General features: G+C 46.7%; 1 protein-coding gene across 1 annotated transcript; it reads right to left on the reverse strand.

Moving 5' to 3' along the window:
• Positions 1-45: 45 nt before the first annotated feature.
• Positions 46-20,159, reverse strand: SLC35B4 (solute carrier family 35 member B4). Its single transcript, XM_026722773.2, has 10 exons — positions 19,962-20,159; positions 16,616-16,729; positions 14,970-15,072; positions 12,932-12,981; positions 8,968-9,049; positions 6,973-7,036; positions 4,342-4,451; positions 2,810-2,885; positions 1,946-2,021; positions 46-609 (listed from the first exon to the last, which is right to left on the reverse strand). The coding sequence occupies exons 1-10, from the start codon at positions 20,036-20,038 to the stop codon at positions 357-359; spliced, it is 1,005 nt and encodes a 334-aa protein (XP_026578558.2). The 5' UTR covers positions 20,039-20,159; the 3' UTR covers positions 46-356.
• Positions 20,160-22,119: the final 1,960 nt, after the last annotated feature.

Raw genomic sequence — 22,119 nt, forward strand, 5'->3', positions numbered from 1 at the left:
AGGCGTGTGCTCCACTTCTAGGCCACCGCCCTGGGGGGGGGGGGGGTTGTTTCTTGCAAACTTTGGGGGCAAAATTGCCCAATTAATGGAGTCGAAGGAACCACCAAACCACGGATCAGATTCCTCTTCAGTCAAAGAAACCAGCTTATCATTCACACCGCAACAACCCAAAGACACGCAAAACCGTATTTCCCCTTCTCCAAGGGAGGTGCAGCCCAGCTTGGCCCAGCCAAGAGTTGCGACTGTTGTGTTACAAAAATTCAACCTTCCCGGCCTGCCCGGCGAAGAACCTGGGGCCCCTTGGTCCACCCGAAGGACGCGACAACGTCCATCCGACGGGAAGACTTCTCCCTCCATCATTCCTGCTTCTTCTCCGCCTTCCGGGATCCGCAAGGCCAGGCGAATCCCAGATTTTTCCACACTTCCGTGTACAAGAGCATCCCCACGAAGACCAAGACGGTGCCCAGCCAATGCCAGGTGGTGAAAGAGTTCTGGAAGTAGAGGATGGAAAAGATGAGGCTGACAAACTTCCTCAGCGTCACGACCAGCGTGACGGTTAAGGAGGTACACTCGGTGGTCAAGATGAAGACTCCTCGGATGCAGATGTATCTGAGGAAAAGGGGCGGCGTTAAGGGAAAGGAGCAAAAAACAATAGTAAAAGGAGATTGAATAGAAGAGATTCACGAGAGTTGGAAGGGACCTTGGAGGTCTTCTAGTCCAACCCCCCCTCCTGCTTAGGCAGGAAACCCTATGCCGCTGCAGACAAATGGTTGTCTGCGCTCTACTTTAAGACCTCCAGTGATGGAGAAGGAAGGAAAGGAGGGAGAGAGGGAAGGAAGGAAGGAAGGAAAGGAGGGAGGAAAGGAAGAAAAGGAGGGAGGAAAGGGAGGAAGGAAGGAAGGGAGGGAAGGAAGGAAGAAAAGGGAGGGAGGAAAAGAAGGAAGGAAAGAAGGGTTAGGCAACCCTAACCCTCTCTTCATCCTAGGGCATGCAGGGAGGAATGGAAAAGGAGCGATGTGGGTTGGGTGGCTTACGGGGGAGGAAAGGGTCCTGATTCCCTTCATTAGCCACACCTGGGAAGGGAGTTTAAAAGAAATGCATGCTGAGTGCGAATGAAGAGATGAAGAGAAGGTTAAGGTTGCCTAACCCTTCTTTCCTTCCTTCTTTCCTCCCTCCTTTCTTCCTTCCTTCCTTCCTCTCCCTTCTTTCTTCCTTCCTCCTCCTTTCCTTCCTTCCTTTCCTCCCCTCTCCTTTCTTCCTTTCCTCCCTCCTTTCCTTCCTTCCTTCCTTCTTTCCCTCTCTCCCTCCTTTCCTTACTTCCTTCCTTCTTTCCCTCTCTCCTTCCTTTCCTTCCTTCTCCATCACTGGAGGTTTTAAAGTAGAGCGTGGACAACCATTTGTCTGCAGTGGTATAGGGAGCAAATGTGGGTTTATCTTTTGTTGACTTCGGTTATCTGTGTTCCTGGCATCCTTCCAACCGTGTTGAGTTATTGCCCTGCCTTAACATTCCGGAATTCTTGCTCCTACCTTGCCAAACTAATTACCTCATTTAGCCTTGACTGGACTTAAAGTTACAGTTTTTGTTGACCATGTTTTGGACTTGATTCTCTGCAGCCAAAGGCTGTTCCTGGGAGAGTTTTTCTCCAGCCCAGAAGGGAACCAGGACATTGGGGGCAAAGTTGGAGATAATAAAGGGACTCCTACCGATTATCTGACTGTGTTGCCTCATCACACAGCCTCCACCTAAGATTGAACTCACAGCCTCCTGGTTGTGAGGCCAGAGCTCCACCTTCTAGGCCACCACTCCAAAACCTTAACAAGATGCAGGACTCTTAAGAAGTCCCCCTCTGTCATACGGAAGCCAGGAATGTTGGCTGAGCCTCAACTTCACCGTTAATGTCTGCTAGATATCTCCCCACCCCCCAAAAAAACCCCCAAAGGATACTGAGTTATGACGTTCATCATGAGATAGAACCACATGATGGGTAGGTTGAGCCCAACCAACGGCACTTGGACGAGTCCTGTTGGAGAAGAGAGGACAGTGAGTTAGGAACCTTTAAAGCAGGGATCGCCAGTCAGTGGGGCGCGGACCACTGGTAGTCCACAAGAAAATTTCGGTGGTTTGCAGAGAAATGTTGCCAACAAATCACCCCCAAAATCAATTAATCCAGGCTGCGCGGGAACACAAGGCTTGCATCGCTTGCATTGTGAGCAACACGAGTAGTGGGGGAGGGGGAAAGGACAGAGGGGGAGAACTTGCCCTCACTCCCCCACGCACCTGGCCTGGCCACCGGGCTGCCTTTTTCCGCTTCTTTCTTCTTCTGCTTCTGGCTGCACGCAAGGAAAGCAGCCAAAGTCTTTCTTTCTCACCCCCAAACTCCGCCAGAAATGAGTCTTTGGGACCCTGCAAGGCCTCCTGCTCCAAGAGGATGCGCCGGCAAAGACTCATTTCTGGCAGAGTTTGGGGGAGAGAAAGAAAGACTTCTGCAGCTTCTGCTGCTTTCCTTGCATGAAGCCAAAAGTCTCTCTCTCTCTCTCCCACCAACGTCAGCAAGCCACCGTCAGTCAAAATTCATATTACTCGTCCGTGGAATTTAAAATTATGAGTTTGGGGGTCTCTGAGGTCCAAAGGGTTGGCGACCCCTGCTTCAAAGAACATACAACATGCTAAGCAACTGGTCTTAAGTCGAGTAACTCCACTCCGTCCTTAAGAGGACAACTCCACAGCTACCAGACTCCTTCTAATTTTAAGCGGCACCTGCTAGATTTCCGTTACAAATTAAAAAATCAGCCCTCCGTATCAACTCACTAGTTTGACTGAAGAGAAGTCCATGCCTGTAAATATCTGGAGCCAGAAAGAGAAACCCCGGAAGAGGAAGGGCGTGCTAGAAGGGGAAAAAAAATGAAACGAAAGTTTTGGAACAGAACTGGCAAAATTAAGTTTGGCACCACAATCCCCATCATGACTGCAGATCCTGGAGCAGAGCGGAAGAGTTGAAGCCCACCCACCTCAAAGCTATTGGCCAGGGAATTCTGGGAGTGGAAGTCCATCTCTCTTAAAGCCTGCTGACTGAGGAATTCTGGGACTTGATACACCCCTCTGAAAGCTATTAGCCAGGGAATTCTGGGAGTGCTCCTATCTCAAAGCATGCTTGGCTGGGGAATTCTGGGAATTGAAGTTTATGCATCTTAAAGCATGCTGGCTAGGGAATTCTGGGAATTGAAGTCCACCCATCTCAAAGCATGCTGGCTGGGGAATTCTGGGAGTTGAAGTCCCCCCATCTTAAAGCCTGCTGGCTGGGGAATTCTGGGAGTTAAAGTCCACCCATCTTAAAAACAGGCTGGCTAGGGAATTCTGGGAGTTGAAGTCCACCCATTTTAAAGCATGCTGGCTGGGGAATTCTGGGAGTGGAAGTGTCTTAAAGCCTGCTGGCTGGGGAATTCTGGGAGTGGAAGTCCACCCATCTTAAAGCCTTCTGGCTGGAGAATTCTGGGAGTTGAAGTGTCTTAAAGCATGCTGGCTGGGAATTCTGGGAGTTGAAGTCCCCCATCTTAAAGCCTGCTGGCTGGGGAATTCTGGGAGTTAAAGTCCACCCATCTTAAAAACAGGCTGGCTAGGGAATTCTGGGAGTTGAAGTCCACCCATCTTAAAGCCTGCTGGCTGGGAATTCTGGGAGTTGAAGTGTCTTAAAGCATGCTGGCTGGGAATTCTGGGAGTGGAAGTCCACCCATCTTAAAGCCTTCTGGCTGGAGAATTCTGGGAGTTGAAGTGTCTTAAAGCATGCTGGCTGGGGAATTCTGGGAGTTGAAGTTCACCCATCTTAAAGCCTTCTGGCTGGAGAATTCTGGGAGTTGAAGTGTCTTAAAGCCTGCTGGCTGGGGAATTCTGGGAGTGGAAGTCCACCCATCTTAAAGCCTTCTGGCTGGAGAATTCTGGGAGTTGAAGTGTCTTAAAGCATGCTGGCTGGGGAATTCTGGGAGTTGAAGTTCACCCATCTTAAAAACACACTGGCTGGGGAATTCTGGGAGTTGAAGTCCACCCATCTCAAAGCATGCTGGCTGGGGAATTCTGGGAGCCCATCCATCTCAAAGCCTTCTGGCTGGGGAATTCTGGGAGTTGAAGTCCACCCATCTCAAAGCCTTCTGGCTGGGGAATTCTGGGAGTTGAAGTCCACCCATCTCAAAGCCTGCTGGCTGGGGAATTCTGGGAGTTGAAGTCCACCCATCTCAAAGCCTGCTGGCTGGAGAATTCTGGGAGTTGAAGTGTCTTAAAGCATGCTGGCTGAAGAATCCTTAACTCCTGCAAATTGAAACTAGATAAAATGGACGGTGGACACTTACATTGTAGAAGAGCGCTTCCTTTGAGTGTTTTCCAAACTTCTTATAGATGGTTTCCTGGAAGATCCCCATCAGGGCGGACATGAGGAGAGCAAAGGTCAAGGCCGCAATTCCTAAAACATAATGGTTGAGACCAACCTTGTGGGTTTGCCCTTCAGCAGAAAAGCCCACGACTCGATGAACACTCAGGATCTGCGAAAGCTATTCAGCTGAAAGTAAGATTTCCTCAATCTCAGGTTTGACTACGTTAATACATCCGTCTAGTTTTCTTGGCAACGATACAGACTGTGGTTGGAAACTGTCTTATTGCAGGATAGTTTTCAGCTTCCCAGTTTACTTCATCTTAGCTTGTAGGGAACAAACCAAGGTTGCTTAAAAACCCGGCAAAAACAAACTTGAGACTGAGGGATAGATAACCTTGAGTTGCACTATTCAATGCAGCATGAAAACATATTCATAGAAATTGTAGCTCAGCGTTGAATTGTAGGGTCCTTGGTGCTCTCTGAGCTTGGTGGTTTACTTGCAGACATTTCATGACCAGACTAGGTAACGGCATCAGTGCTGGAATGTAGGGGGAGTTGCGGAGAGGAGGAGGAGGAGAACTGTGAGGTCCTTGGTGCTTTCTGAGCATGGTGTTTTTCTTGCAGATGTTTCATGACCCAACTAGGTAACATCTACAAGGGAATGGGTTTTGTAGGGAGGAGGAGGAGGAGGAAGAGGAGGAGGAAGGAAGGAAGGAAGGAAGGAAGGAAGGAAGGAAGGAAGGAAGGAAGGAAGGAAGGAAGGAAGGAAGGAAGGAAGGAAGGACTGGAAGAATCCTTGGTGCTTTCTGAGCTTGGTGGTTTCCTTGCAGACGTTTCACGACCCAACTAGGTAACATCATCCATGCTAGAAGGGAAGGGTTTCGCTCTCTGTTTATAAACGAGTGTTTTGCCCAGTCCGTGTTGGTGGGTTTCAACTGGGAAACTAGGACCATCTTAGAGCAAGCTGAGTGAACTCCTGGAAGCCTGGCACGCTGACAAAACAGCCATCAATGAGCAGATAGAGATAAATAACATTTACACACCATTTGAAAGAGGCCATCGAAAAGCTAAAAAGGAAACGAAAGCACCTCCCCACCAGCAATCCACACCCGCATAAGTAGACATGAATGCCAAGATTAACACTAGACCAACAACCAAGACTTAAAGGACGCCCCGGTCAAGGAACAACCAATTAAGACAAACAAGCTAACCGTAAACAACAGCCTAATTAAGGAAAACAAGAATACTCCAAGCAACATTGATAGAGCAAGCTGCTTGTGTATAAACTAGCGGGGTCCCCAAACTTGGCAACTTTAAGACTTGTGGACTTCAACTCCCTGAATTCTGGGAGTTGAAACCCACAAGTCTTTTTTTTTTTAAAAAAATATAGTTTATTAATTTTACAATTAAAACCAACCGACAATACATACACAAATAAACTGAAGAAAGGAAAGGGGGAAAGGAAAGCGAAAAAAAAAGAAAAATTTAGAGGAGAGAGAGAAAGGGAAGTAGAGAGAAAAAGAACAAGAAGAGAAAGAAAAAAAAAAGGAAAAGAAGAAAGTTAGAAGAAGAAAGAAACAAGTCTTAAAGTTGCCAAGTTTGGAGACCTCTGGTATAAATCAAGGGCAAATCCCTTCTAGCACCGGTGATGTTACCTAGTTGGGTCATGAGGAGGAGGAGGAGGAAGAGGAATAAGAATTAGCAAACCTCCAAGTTCACAGAGCACCAATGACCCCACAGTCGTTCCTTCTCCACCTCCCTCCTCCTCCTCTTCCTCCTCCTCTCTGCAAACCCTACTCCCTTCTAACACTGATAATGTTCACAAGTTGGGTCATGAGACGTCTGCAAGAAAACCACCAAGCTCAGGCAGCACCAAGGACCCCTCATTTCTTCTCTTCCTCCTCCTCCTTCTTCCTCTCCATTCCTTCTCCTCCTCCTCCCAAACTCCTCCCCCTTCCAGCACTGATGTTGTTACCTAGTTGGGGCCTGGAATGTCTGCAAGGAAACCACCAGTCTCGGAGAGCACCGAGGACCTCATGAAAACACATTCTTGGCCCTGTAGAAAAATATTGTCTGCGCACAGCCCCCCAAAGCCAGCCTTAACACCTCCTTATCTTGCAATTCCCGTAGGTTTTGATTCCTATCAACGGAGTGAACACACCCAAGATTAGATGGTCCAGCGAAGCTTAGCCAAGGCGTGCCAGGGAAAAGCTTGGGTGGCAATATATGAAAGCGTTTTCGCTAGTGTGATTAATGCACCTGTTGCCTCTGTTGTGTAGGCGGAAGGAGAAAGCACACCACAACTTTAAACAGGCCTGGACAAAGTACAAAAACAAAGAACAAAAACAGCCGGCGAGAGAACAAAGAGGAGAAGGCCAGGCCGCAAAGGACCACCGGATTTAATATGACCTTGAAATGAATCGGGTGCAATTCAATGACTACATTAATTCTTATTATTAGTTTGGAATTGCTCTCCTCCTTCCGCCACACTATAACAAGAAAAACATATAAATATGGCGGCTGGTTCAATTTATAGAGTTGGGTTTGGACACAGGATTCTGTTTTGTGCCCCTTTCCAGAAAAGGGTCAACCGTGGGGAGGACTTACAGACCTAGAAGCCACCAGAGAAAGGCAGAGATGCTCTCCTCATCTTCACTCGAACCCGACACAGAGCTCTACAAGGGGGGGAAGAGAGGGAGGGAAGGAAGGAAGGAAGGAGAGGAAGGAAAGAAGGGAAGGGAAGGAAGAAGGAAGAAAAAGGAGGAGGAAGAAAGAAAGAATGGATGGATTAGTGGAAGAAAAAGGGGGGGAAGGAAGGAGAAGGAGGAAGGAAGGAAGAAGAGGGAGGGAGGAAGGAAGAAAAGGGAGGGAGGAAAGAAGGGAAGGAGGGAGGGAGGGAAGGAAAAAAGGACAAGAGACAAGAATGGATGGATTAGTGGAAGAAAAGGGGGGAAGGAAGAAGGAGTGAAGGAAGGAAGGAAGAAAAGGGAGGGAAGGAAGGAAGGGAGGAAGGGAGGGAAGAAGGAAGGGAGGAAGAAAAGGGAGGGAGGAAAGAAAGGAAGGAGGGAGGGAGGAAGGAAGAAAGGACAAGAGAGAAGAATGGACAGATTGATGAAGAAAAAGGGAGAAGAAAGGGAGGGAGGGAGGGAGGGAAGGAAGAAAGGAAGGAAGAACAAGAGGGGGAGAGGTATAGAGAGAAAATGGATGGATTGATGGAAGAAAAGGAGAGAAGAAAGGGAGGAAGGAAAAAGACAGACGGAAAGGAAAGGAAAGAAAGAAAAAGAAAGAAAGAAAGAAAGAAAGAAAGAAAGAAAGAAAGAAAAGAAAGAAAGAAAGAAAGAAAGAAAGAAAGAAAGAAAGAAGAAAAAATGTCAGCTCCTGCAATTGATCTCTTCTTACAAGATTCATCAACAGGCATCACATTCGCATCAAAGATTATAAACAAGCGCAACTGATACATGACTGCAAATACCACCCATAAAATGCAGCCCTGGAGGGAAGGTTTCCCCAAATCCCACCTCGAGAAAGAGAGGATTTGGAAGACCTCAGCACCCCCTCTCCCTTTTCCCTCCTCCCTGCTCTCACGCTAGTCCTCATGATCTCCAGAAAAGATGGCGGCTTCTGATCGGCCGCTCCAGGCAGTCGACTTCCAACAATTCGCTCAAGTGACCGTTCGAAGCCATAACAGCACCGAAAAAAGGGACTGAGGGCCGGGGTTTTTTTTCTGCACTTACAACCATAAAAGTTGTGTGGGGCGGGGGAAAGTTAACCGTCTGGCTTAGCTACATAAATTTTGGGCTGAATTGCAGTTGTCAAGTGGAGGGCGAAGCTGTGTGATCGTAAGAAGACGAACCCTTTTAGTTCTTGGGTTTCAAATTCTCCTTTCCTCTCCTCGTTCTTTTTCTTTCTTTTCCCTTCGGTCTCCTTAACTTTCTCTACCTGCCAATTTTTTAACTGGGCAAGTCCTCGGGGACTTTGATTTGCTTTTATTATATTTGTCTTAGTCGTTGTATTTAATTTTTTTTTTTCTTCTCTGCTGTTGGAATTGCTTTGCGGACCAATAAATCAACTTAAACAGAGAGAAAATTCCAATAGGAAAAAAAAAATGAGAGCTTCCCCCGCTTTTATTTTATTTTTTTAATGATTCCCCTGGCCTTTTCTGCACACAGGTGCAATGTTCCAGCTTTAAAATCCATTGAAAAAGTCGCGAAAATATCCCTAAAACAAAACAAACTAGACCAGGTGGTCTACCTGACTGGGTTTAAGCTAGTCTGGGCTGGCCTTGGCCCACCTGGCCAGGTAAACGATGAAGCCGCAAAGAGGGGCAAGATCCAGTTTGCGGCCAATGTCCTTCTACCGTGTGATATGTATGAATTACATATTAAGAGTTACACCTGCGAAAATGAGAACCATGAGTAATGCCATATTTATCTGGGCTGGTGGTGAGATTTGCCAACTCGCCCAACTGCGCCGAATCTTAACTACCGGTCCGTCAGAACCGGTGCGAACCAGCAGCAGCCCACCTCTGACTGTGGGGCATGCTGGGATGCACGTCTCACCTTGGAAGACACAACAGGTATTTAAGAGGGAGAAAAACGGGACTTACCAGTTCTTTGGCTGACATGAGAGTACAGGTGAAAATGCCCAGAGAGACCAAAGCGATAGAGATGTATTTGGAGACGGTGTACCTGAGAACAAGAGAAGGAAGGGAGACCTTGAACAGAAAGGAACCGAACCGCCCGAAACCCTCCGCTCACCTTTGCACGGGGAATCCTCCAAGCTTTGAGAATCTCAACTTTGGTAGCAAGGAAGAAACAGCCAGTTTGGTGAAGGCGCCTGGCTAAAAGAGAGGAAGAAGTGAGTTCTAGTCCTACCTTAGGCAGGAAAGCCGGCTGGGAGAGTTTAAGCCACTGTTTCCTGGTGATTGGCCCAAAGTCACCCAGGTGGCTTTCATGCTTAAGGCAGGACTAGAACTCACCGTCTCCTGGTGATTGGCCCAAAGTCACCCAACTGGCTTTCCTGCCTAAAGTGGACTAGAACTCACTGTCTCCTGGTGATTGGCCCAAAATCACCCAACTGGCTTTCCTGCCTAAAGTGGACTAGAACTCACTGTCTCCTGGTGATTGGCCCAAAGTCACCCAACTGGCTTTCCTGCCTAAAGTGGACTAGAACTCACCAACTCCTGGTGATTGATCTAAAGTCACCCAGCTGGCTTTCATGACTAAAGTGGGACTAGAACTCACCGTCTCCTGCTGATTGGCCCAAAGTCACCCAACTGGCTTTCCTGCCCAAAGTGGACTAGAACTCACTGTCTCCTGGTGATTGGCCCAAAATCACCCAGCCAGCTTTCATGCCTAAGGCAGGAATAGAACTCACTGTCTCCTGATGATTGGTCCAAAGTCACCCAAATGGCTTTCATGCCTAAAGTGGGACTAGAACTCACTGTCTCCTGGTGATTGGCCCAAAGTCACCCAAATGGCTTTCATGCCTAAAGTGGGACTAGAACTCACTGTCTCCTGGTGATTGATCTAAAGTCACAAAGCAAGTTTTCATGCTTAAGGCAGGACTAGAACTCACACTCGCCTAGTGATTGGCCCAAAGTCACCCAGCCATCTTTCCTGCCTAAGGCAAAACTAGAACTCACCGTCTCCCGGTTTCTCGCCTGGCGATTTCACCACCAAACCCAACTGGCTCTCTCTTGGTCCCTAAAGAATGGCTCCTTCTTCCATAGCAACCACAGACAGGACCCTCCCTCGCACCCTTTAAATCCCACACGCCCCTCTCGGAATAACAGCAGCAAAGCCAAATCTCAGCACTACGGCTCCCATTTTTGGTTTTCCATTGCAGTAGGGCAGTGACGGCGAACCTTTTCGTTGTGGTGTGCCGAAAGCGCGTGCGCGTGCAGGGCCCACAATGCAATGCGCCCCATCCCCCCTGCGCATGCGCACGCAACACTCCCGCCCTTCCCCCTTACCTGCACTGTGCACATGTGTGCCTCCCAACTGATTTTCGATCCATTTGAGGCCTTTTCGTCCTTGAGGGAAGCCTCTGCAGCCTCGGGAGGCTGAAAAATGGGCCTTCCGGAAATACCGGAAGTGCCCGTTTTCAGCCTCCGGAGGGCCTCTGAAGCCTGGGGCAGGCCGTTTCTCCCTCCTGGGGGCTCGAGGAAGTCTCTGCAGCCTCGGAAGGCCGAAAAATGGGCCGGTTTCATCACTTCCAGTATTTCCGGAAGGTCCATTTTTTTCAGCTTCCCGAGGCTGCAGAGGCTTCTCTCGAGCCTCCGGGAGGGCGAAACGGCCTCAAATGGGCCGAAAATCAGCTGTGAGGCACACGCACGCACAGTGCGGGCAAGTTTGGCTGGGGCTCGCGTGCCCGCACAAATGGCTTTGCATGCCATCACGGGATTAGGGGGTCTCTTTGAGGACGACAAGAACATCTCGTTCCCAAGCATGGTCCTTCCCACATACCGGTCTGGCCCCACCCCTTCCAGAAGACAAGACCCCCCCTCAAGATTACTTAATTCCCTCCCCGTAAACCCCCATAATTCTCTCAGAAAACCAGGAAGTCGGGTTGATGTCCCCGACTCTCCAATTTTGAAAAGAGCTCCAAAGTTGAGGTCAAAACCAGAGCGACTTGGAGGCTCTTGAAATCTTCCTAACCAACAGGTAGTCCTCGACTTACAGCCACAACTGAGCCCAAAATTTCTGTTGCTAAGCGAGGCAGCTGAGATTTGCCTGAGGCCGTGACCACGCTTTGCCACAGCCGTTAAGCGAATCACCGCCATCGTTGAGTGAGTCACACGGTTGTTAAGCGAATACGGCTTCCTCCCTTGGCTTGCCAGAAGGTCGCAAAAAAAGGGAATCACATGGCACACACCTGCCCCCTGGGACACCGCAACCGTCATAAATAGGCGTCCGTGGGCAAACGTCTGAATTTTGATCACGTGCCCACGGGGAAGGCTGCAAAGGTCCTAAGCGTGAAAAACGGACCCACGTCGCTTTTTTCAACAGCATTTGATCTCTCAAATGAATGGTTGTGTAGGTAGATTCTCAGTCCTCCAGGTCATAGTTGTCCCAAAGGTGCTTTTTTCTCAAGAGGCAGCTGGACTTTCTGGTTTTTTTTCTTGGAAGACGTTTCGCTCCTCATTTGAGAAACTTCCTCAGTTCTGATCGGATGGTGAAGAATGGCAGGATTGATATTCCTTGCAGACAGATGTGCATCCTTTTTAGAGGGTCGTTGAGGCCACTTGGAGGTTTATCTGAGTCTTCAGGGTCACACCTGAGTGGTGCAAATGGGTGTGGAGCCTTCTGACTGGATGGTGGGGAATGGAAGGATTGATATTCCTTGCAGACAACTGGTCATTTGCATCCTTTTAGACGGTCGTTGAGGCCACTTGGAGGTTTCTCTGTGTCCTCAGGGTCACCTGGGTGGTGCAAATGAGTGTGGAGCCTTCTGACTGGATGGTGGGGAAGGATTGATACTCCTTGCAGACAGCTGGACATTTGCATCCTTTTTAGAGAGACGTTGAGGCCACTTGGAGGTTTCTCTGTGTCCTCGGGGTCACCTGAGTGGTGCAAATGGGTGTGGAGCCTTCTGACTGGATGATGGGGAAGGAAGGATTGATACTCCTTGCAGACAGCTGGTCATTTGCATCCTTTTAGAGGGTCGGTGAGGCCACTTGGAGGTTTCTCTGTGTCCTCGGGGTCACCTGAGTGGCGCAAATGAGTGTGGAGCCTTCTTGGAAATGCTGAAAGGACCGTGTTGTAGACTGGGGATAGAGGACGCCATTTCCTTCCTTCTCTGTTGAGAGAGGGATGTTCAATTTTGAGATAGATGGCCTCTTGGACCCCTCTTTCAAACCAGGGGTCCTTCTCTGTCCAGAATGTGGACTTTGCTGTCTTCCAAAGAGTGGCCTTTTGTCTTATAAATGCAGGCGCTGAATCTAATCCTGATGGGTTTGTTCTGCTAGGTGGCGCCATGTGTTTGTGAAGTGGCAGTTTTGTTTCCCCAGTGTACAGATCTACCCATAGCTCACTCCACTGTACTGCATAGGCCTCGTTGCTCAGTTAGTGACGAAAAATCACAATGAAAAGAAACAATGAAGCCCAGTTGCCTCTAGAAAAGAGCACCTTGGGGATAAATGAACAGTTGTAAGTTGAGGACTGCCTGTACATGCATGGTCCTTCGGGCCCAACCCCAAGGAAAAGCCATGAACCCGTCCCTCACTGTGAGGACCCGGGGTGTGGCACAAAAGCCCTTTTTAAATCCTGTTTTCTCAGCTGCAGCTAATGAAGGGAATCAGGGCCCCTTTCTCCCCCGTAACCCATGTTGCTCCCTTCTCTGTTCCTCCCTGCGTGCCCTAGGATGAAGAGGGGGTGGGCCTGGGCCTTCTTTTGAAGGCCCAGCCGGATTGTGCCTTTTCCCAGTTTCCTCCACAGCCACCGGAGCCACACTCCCACTCCCTGTCAGCTGCTCAATCTCCGCCTCAGAATCAGATTCCAACAGGGGCATGACACTGGTGAATGGCCAGAGTCTGGTTTCGTGGCTACCGGAAGAAGCAGCCATCTTACCTTTTCTTCAGAATGATAATCCCTAGTGCCATGCTGGCTATCAAAGAGCCCTAGAGGAAAGAAATAGAGAAGAAGGGTTTTTAAAAAAGCTATCAGGATTCTGGCAGTTACCCCCAATTTAAATCATGAGTCTCAAACCAAACATCCGAAACTTTAAAAAGGATTTCTTGGGAATTAACAGGCCGGCACTGCCTGGGTGTATCGTAATTCATATCCTCCAATGAGACACATCCATAGCTCAGAGTCATCAATCAGGCTCTCCAGTTAGAATTTTGCAGCCCGAAACTTCGGTCACCTAGTTACTATCTTTGAGAACATTTATGGAATGCACTTTCGGTTTGCAAGCTGCCGCACTGCTCCCCCCTCCCTTTCTGTTGGCAACTCTAAAAAGTCCAGAGAAATATTTTATGAGTTGATAATAGCCATTGGGATAATACAGGTAGTCCGTGACTTACAACAGTTCATTTAGTGACCGTTCAAAGTTATAACGGCACTGAAGGAAAAAAGCGACTTATGATGGTTTTTCACACTTATGACTGTAAATTAGGATGTAAATCTTTGGCTGAAGGTCCGGGTGGGCCTCAACTTACAACCGCAATCAAACTCAGTGTTTCTTTTGCTGGAGCAAGACATCTTTTTAAGTGAATTTCACCCCATTTTACGACCTTTTTTGGCCACAGTGGTTAAGTTAACCTATCTTAACCCCTGCAATGGTTAAGATAGGTCAGTGGTAGCTAACCTTTTTGGGCTCCTGTGCAAAAAAATTGTGCACGCATTTAGCACGTGCGCACTGACATGCCAGCACCCAGAATGCAATGCGCGTCCTCACATCCCCTGCGTCTGCGCGCGCAATCTCCCCTTCCGCTTAACTCCACTGCACCTCACAGCTGATTTTTCAGCTACCAGAGGCTTGGAAAAAGCCCCTGCAAGGCTTTTCAGGACAAATAATTGGCCCGTTTCATCACTTCTGGTATTACAGGCCTATTATTCATCCTGAAAAGCCGTGCAGAGGCTTTTTCCAAGTCTCTGGGAGGCTGAAAAAGGCCTCAGACCAGCTGAAAAATCAGCTGTGAGCCGCACGCATGCACAGTGAGGTAAGTTTGCCTGTGGCTTGTGTGCTGGCACAAATGGCTCTGCGTGCCACTTGTGGCGCACGTGCCATACGTTTGCCATCACGGAGATAGGTTAAGTGAATCGGGCTCCCCTACTGACTTCGTTGGATAGGTCGCAAAAGGGGGAATCACGTGACCTTGGGACACAGCAACGGTCGTAAGTAAGAACCAGTGGCCGAGCATCTGAATTTTGATCACATGAACACAGGGGATGCTGCAACGGCAATTGGTGTGAAACCCGGTCATATGTCACTTTTTTTCAGGGCCGTTGTAACCTTGAATGGTCACTACATGAAGCATTGTAAGTCGAGGACTACCTGCATCGGATATCTTTTGCAGGTTAAAAAGGTTGGGGGTAGATGTAGTCACTATATGGGCATTAAACTGAAGATTACCACAGGTAATCCTCAATTTAGTACAGGTGTACAGGTGACTTTGGGCCAACAATCAGGAGCTGATGAATTCTAGTCTCGCCTTAGGCCTGAAAGCCAACCAGGTGACTTTGGGCCGATCACCAGGAGACGGTGAGTTCTAGTCCCGCCCTAGGCATGAAAGCTGACTGAGTGACTTTGGGCCAATCAGCAGGAGACGGTGAGTTCTAGTCCTGCCTTAGGCATGAAAGCTGACTGAGTGACTTTGGGCCAATCAGCAGAACCCGGTGAGTTCCAGTCCCGCCTTAGGCATGAAAGCTGAGTGACTTTGGGCCCAATCAGCAGGAGACGGTGAGTTCTAGTCCCGCCTTAGGCATGAAAGCTGGCTGGGTGACTTTGGGCCAATCACACTCTCTAAGTCCAACCCACCTCACAGAGCTGTTATTGAGGAATAGGAAGAAGTATTAGATATGTCCATCTCCTTGAGTTATTAATAAAAAACATTAAAGGTGGGGTACAAACAAATAAATATTAAAACCTGGAATAAAATCTCACCGATCTAAATATCATGTGCAGGGGCATCGCGATGTTCAGGTTGAGGGCATAGTTGTTCACCACACTGACTGTGAAAAACATGCCCACCATAATGAGGTAGAACCTAGAAAAAAGAGAAGTCCAAAATTATTCACCTGTTCTGACCTCAGCTTCCCCAAAAAGCACAAAGCAGACTCTTTGTCCTGGCAAAACTCCTTTTATTAAACGAAGGTGAATTTCTTGCATTCACCTTCAGCCCTTTATAGGCCTGGCATGTTTGTCTTTCAAGGGTCTGATTAGGAGCACAGGCCTCATCTCGCCTGGAGAGCTGCCAAGGAACTATTTCCAAACGCAGTGCTGACAAGGAAGGACTCGGCACAGAGACTCTGGGATGCACAGACAGATCTTCCCACGGTTGCAACGAACGAATGGTTCCCTGCAAAATCCCCCTCCCCTTTTGCTCCTCTTTTAATCCCTATGGGAGGGGCCATTCACCATCCACCTGTACCCTTACTCCCTTGTTCCTTAGTTGTTCCCTTCTCCTGGCAGCTCTGTGCATGTGCACACTGGAAACAGGCTCCAGCTGTTCTTCTACCCCACTGATCTCTGACTCCAAAGGCAGCTAACTGTCGAACGGCCCTGGCCCCAACTCTGCCTCCGACGCAGAGCCCTCCTCAGAGCCTTCCTCAGCCTCCAGGACTGGCCCAGGTTCCTCCCCAACCTCCTCACTGTCTGACTCTGCTGCCAACTCCGCTAGCCACCTGTGGGCCACAACATCACCTTCCAAGTTAGGTGGGATGTGAGTTTCCTGGAAGGCGGCCCCCTCCCCATTTGAAATCCTCCTGGACTTCTACCCAAAGCCGAAAGAAGGGATCACAAATCAAATACAGGTAGTCTTCAAGTGACTGTCGTTAAATGAATCTGGCTTTTCCCCCCCATTGGCTTTGCTTGTCAGGTCGCAAAAGGGGAACATGTGACCTCGGGATGCTGAAAAACCGTCATAAGTACATGCCAGTTGCCAAGCCTCTGAATTTTGATCAGGTGACCATTGGGGAAGGCCAGAACGGTTATAAGGGTGAAAAACGGTCGTTAAGTCACTTTTCTCAGTGCCATTGTAACTCCGAGCTATCACTAAATGAACTGTTGTAAGTCGAGGACTACCTGTAGTTTGTTGTTACAGAAATGGGTAGCATTCACTAATTAAAAAGCTGAGATTGTAGTTATATTTTGCACCTCACTGCACTGAAAAAAAAAAGTTGGAAATTGCTGGTTTATTCTTTCTTCCCTGCCCCTCTTTCCTTTTTCTTTTTCCTTCCTTATTTCCCCATTATCTTGATTTTCAGTTGTATTTTATATTATGATCAACTCATATAAAAATTGCATTTCAAAATAAAAGAGATTGGCCATATCTGACCGGAAAAATGAGCTACTTTCCTTTTCCTTCCTCATTTCCCCGTTATCTTTATTTTCAGCTGTATTTTATATTAGGACAAAGTCGAATAAAAGTTATATTTAAAAACAAAAGAGATTGGCCGTATCTGACAGGAAAAATGAGCTGTTTTCCTTGCCCTTCCTCATTTCCTCATTATCTTTACTTTCAGTTGTAGTCTATATTAGGATCAACTCGAATTAACGTTATATTTAAAAACAGAAGAGATCGGCCGAACCTGATGGGAATTGTGGGCGGTTTCCTTCCAAAGTTTGCTTCGAAGATGAAACCTTCCAAAGCTATAAAGAAGAACTGGGAGAACGTGATCAAATTCCCGCTTCCTGGAAATTCCCTGCGTTGGAGATAAGACGAAGAAGAACGTCACAATTTGTCTGCAGCTTTGGGGAAAAAAAAAAATCTTGTACAAACCAAATACAGTAGCTTTTCTCCCCCTAAGTTGGAAATAAAAATAAGAAATATAACCAAGCAAGAAAAAGGTTTTTAAAAAAGCAGCTCAAATGCCATGCGCTTTTGGCAAATGGAAGTGATCGAGACTCAGAAAAAAATAAATGTAATAAGAGTGTTGTGGTACAACTGTGAAAACAATAGTTATAATTGGGATGTACAATACTATGTAGGTAAAAGAGACTACACTGTAACTAGAATCTAGCCCACAAGTTAGTTGTGACACCTGATAGGAAAGAGACTCACTGAGACTACAGCAAGTGCTGGACAGTGAGGGAGAGAGTGGACAGTGGGCCAGGCCAGGCCAGGAGTCTGGGGAGGACTCGGACGAGGGATCTGCGTCCGACACAGATATGGGGCCGGGGCCATCTGGGAGTTATGTGTGAACTCCGGAGCCTCCAGAATCTGACAGCAGTGAGGAAGAGGAACAGCAGGAGCCTGTTCCCAGTGTGCGCATGCTTGGAGATGATTGGCCCCGCCCATAAGACATAAAGGAGGAGCAAAGAGACAGGAGCCTTTGCAGGAAGCAACTTTGTTCGTTCTGGTCTGTTTAAAATCGGAAGCTCCGTGTGGACTTTGTGCTCCGTTTGGCCTCGTAAAGCTAATTGGCAATTTAGTCATTGGCAGCATTTCAAGGGAGATAAAGGTGGGTGCTTATCAGCCTTATCCCGAAGGACTGTGGCAGACTTCCATAGGACTATTTTTTAAAAATAAATTTTATCAAACAAAAAAGGGGGAAAAAAATCAAAAACAATGAACGTGGTGTTCACTGACACACCTAGTACCCAAATTTATCCCCTATATGTTGGAAATGTGTTAAGGAAAATGAGTCGTATTATCATGTATGGTGGAATTGTAGAAAAGCCCAAAACTTTTGGCACAAGATCCAGAGATGGTTAGAAGAGATGTGTGAAATTAAAAGTAAAATACAAACCGGATTTTTTTTTTTATTGGGAATCAATTTAGAGAAATATAATAAAGATATAATATCTCTAATAATACATGTAATCACAGCTGCAAGATTAATTTACGCCTCAAAATGGAAATGAAATACCAGAGGAAATAGAAATAATTAGAAAAAAATTGGACATGTGCAGAAATGGACAAATTGACACAAGAATTAAAAAATAAAGACGAATTCGAACATTATAAAATATAGGAAAAGTTTTACCACTGGTTGGAAAAAAAGGAAGGATCAGGAGTATTAAAAATGACTAATGTTAATGTATATATTATATATCATGTATACAGAATGTAAATATATATTATGTATTATGTATGCATTATTTTTCATATGAATTAGCGATGTAAGACAACTAGGTGTGTCAGGAGGATTACACCACGTTCATTGTTCTTTTTCCGTTGGACTATTCATAAACTGCTTCGCGCTCATTACAGGCTGTGAATGCATATAATTCACAGCTGTTGAAATAAAAACAAGGTTTTTGGGAACAGCATCTGATTGTAACTGTCTCAGGAAGTCTTGGTCAGAACACTATGAAAATAATAATAATGGTTATAACCAGGGTGTATAATACGGTGTATATTTGAAAAGGACTTGATATAGCCAGGATGCTGCCATTGCAAAACTGGAAGTGTGATGTATAATAACAAAAAATGTACATATTATAAAGAAAAAAGAAAATTCCGGAGACTCTGGACTACAGAAAATATCCGTGGTTGACAGACGACAAATTTTGTAGCTCAAGGCTGAACTGAAGGCTCCTTGGTGCTCTCTGAGCTTGGCTGTTTTCTTGCAGACGTTTCATGACCCAACTAAGAAACATCATCAGTGAGAAGGACGGTGGGGGTTTGCCACGCGCACTGATGACGTTATCTAGTTGGGTCACAAGACCCAAGAATGAAGTTCAGAGAGCACCAAGGACCCCACGGAATTTGAATTCATACAAGAGAATCTTTGTAGCCTGGGATTGAACTGTGAGGTTTCTTGGCACTCTCTGAACTTGGTCAGGGGGGGGGTTTGCAGACATTTCGTGACCCAACTAGGTAATATCATCAATATCAGAAGAGAAGGGGTTTGCAAGGAGGAGGAGGAGGAGGAGGAAAATTACAATTATGGGGTCCTTGGTGCTCTCTGAGCTTGGTAGTTTTCTTACAAGATATTTCATGACCCAACTAGGGAATATCATCAGTGCTAGAAAGAAGTGGGGTTTGTGGAGAGGAAGAGGAGGATGAGGGGGAGGAGGTGAATAAGGAAGGGAAGGGAAGAAGGAGGAGGAGGAAGAGAAGAAATGAGGGTTCCTTGGTGCTCTCTTAGCTGGGTTGTTTTCTTGCTGACATTTCATGACCCAACTAGGTAACATCATCAGTGCTAGAGGAGAGTAGGGGAGGAGGAGGAGGAGGAGGAGGAGGAGGAGGAGGAGAACAATTACAACTGTGGGGTCCTTAGTGTTCTCGGAGCTTGCGGGTCTCCTTACAAGACGTCTCATGACCCAACTAGGGAATATCATCAATACAGAAGAGAATGGGGTTTGAGGAGAGGAGGAGGACTGTAAGGTCCATGGTGCTCTCTAAGCTGGGTGGTTTCCTTGCAGACCCAACTAGGGAACCTGATCAGTGTTGGAAGGGAGTGGAGTTTGTGGAGAGGAGGAAGAGGAGGAGATGAAGGAGGAGAAGATGGAGGAGGAGGAGGAGGACTGTAAGGTCCTTGGTTCTCCCTGAGCTGGGTGGTTTCCTTGCAGACGTTTCATGGCCCAACTAGGGAACACCATCCATGGTCCATGAGAGTGGGGTTTGTGGAGAGGAGGTGGAGGCAGAGGAGGAGGAGGAAACGGACAATGGGATCCTTGGTACTTCCTGAGCGTGGCTATTTCCTTGCAGACGTCTCCTGACCCAACTAGGGAACGTCATCAGTGCCGGAGGTTTGTGGAGAGGAGGAAGAAAAGGAGAACTAGGACTGTTGGGAGGTCCTTGGGGTTCCCAGAGCCCGGCTGGTTTTCTTGCACAGACGTCTCCTGACCCAACTAGGGAACGTCATCAGGGCCAACACCAACCACTTGAATGGCCAGCCAAAGAAACCCGAAGCGGGGCTGCCGTTCCATGCGGGGGAAGGGCGCCCAACGCCAGCCCAGCCGCCCACCTGACACCCCCCGACTCACCGGATCAGCAGCTCCAGGAAAACCACGTTGCTGCAGCATCCCGCGAAGACCAGCCCCACCGCCAGAGACGGGCGCATCCTGGCCAGCAAAGAGCACCGGGGCGCCCGCAAGCTCCAAGCCGGCACCCTGAGCGGCGCCCACGCTTCCTGCTCCGGCCCCGCTTCGCCCGCCCTCTGCCGCTGTAGTTCTTCAGCGGCATCCCCGCCGGGCAACCTGACGGCGCTCCCGAGCGGAGCGGACTACGCCTCCCAGGAAGCCCCGCGCGCCCCCGCTCTTGTTACACGTGTCCGTCTCTCCGCCAGGCCGGGGCTCCCTTCCGGACGGCTTCCCAGAGGCCTTCTGGGAGTTGGAGTCCTCCGTCCTTCTCAGGGGGAAAAACAGGTAAAGTGAACGTGAAAAAGAAAAAAAGGCAAATAGAAGACAGAAAAAAAATGAAAGAACAGAAAGCATGAAATGTTATGTTATGTAATGCTGTTATTATAGCATATTATTATATATTATATTATATTATATTATATTATATTATATTATATTATATTATATTATATTATATTATATTATATTATATTATATTATATTTATACCGGTATTTATATCATATCATATTATACCAATATTTATATCATATCATATCATAATTATATCATACTATATCATGCCATACCATATTATTTTAATATACCAGTATTTATATTATATTACATTACATTATATCAAATCATATCATATCATATATCATATTATATTATATCATACCATATTATATCATATCATACCACACCACACCATACCATACAATATTATTTTATTATACTGGTTATTATGTTATGTTAAGTTATGTTATATCTAATATATATTATATTACATTATGGCATTACATTACATTACAGCATTGCATTGCATTGCATTGCATTTATAACCGTTTTTCACACTTACAACCATTTCGGCATCCCAATGGACACGCGATCAAAATTCAGGCACTTCAAAACTGGCATGTATTTATAACAGTTGAGATGTCCTGCGATTCATGGGATCCCCTTTTTATTTATTTTATTTTATTTTTTATTTGTCAATTGCTTACAAGATAATACGTATAAGTAAAAACATAGTTATGAATACATGGATACATATAAGAAAAAAATAAAAGAAACAATAGGACAGGGACGGTAGGCACATTGGTGCGCTTATGCACACCCCCTACAGACCTCTTAGGAAAGGGGTGAGGTCAATAGGAGACAGTCTAAGGTTAAAGTTTTTGGGGTTTGGGGAAGAAACCACAGAGTCAGGTAGAGTATTCCAGACATTGACCCCTTTGTGGCTGAAGTCGTATTTCTTGCAATCAAGTTTGGTGTGGTTAACCTTGAGTTTGTATCTATTGTTTGCTCTTGTATTGTTATGGTTGAAGCTGAAGTATTCATTGACAGGTAGGACATTGCAATGTATGATTTTATATACTATACTTAGATCAGACCGAAGATGGCGTAATTCAAGGTTTTCTAGGTCTAGAATTTCAAGTCTGGTGGCATAAGGTATTCTGCAACGAGTAGAGGAGTAGAGAACTCTTCTTGTGAAATATTTCTGGACTTTCTCAACTGTGTTAATATCCGATACGTAATGTGGGTTCCAGACTGATGAGCTGTATTCAAGTATTGGTCTAGCAAATGTTTTGTATCCTCTAGTTAGTAGTGTGATGTTACCAGAGAAAAAGCTACGTAGGATTAGGTTAACAACTCTTAATGCCTTTTTGGCTATGTAGTTATAGTGGGCTCTAGCACTTAGATCATTAAAGTATTCCAAGGCCCTTGACAGAGCTTGGATCATCAACAAGGTCTTGACTATTCAGCCTGTATTTTATTTTCTGATTTTTTTTGCCAATATGTAAGACAGAGCATTTATTTGTTGAGATTTGAAGTTGCCATTTGTTTGACCATTCTGATACACAGTCAAGATCTTTTTGAAGGGTGGCAGTATTGTCTGTGATGTTGAACAGCTTTACATCATCAGCGAAAAGAACGCAGTTGCTCTTAATATGATCACAGAGGTCATTTATGTAGAGTATGAAAAGAGTTGGTCCTAAAACACTGCCTTGGGGGATGCCACTATTGACAGGTACAGAATTTGATAGGATGCTCCCAATTTTGACCATTTATTGTCTGTT

Source organism: Pseudonaja textilis, chromosome 5 (genome assembly GCF_049901715.1).
Source record: "Pseudonaja textilis isolate UNSWEBS1 chromosome 5, rPseTex1.2, whole genome shotgun sequence".
NCBI classification, from domain to species: domain Eukaryota; kingdom Metazoa; phylum Chordata; class Lepidosauria; order Squamata; family Elapidae; genus Pseudonaja; species Pseudonaja textilis.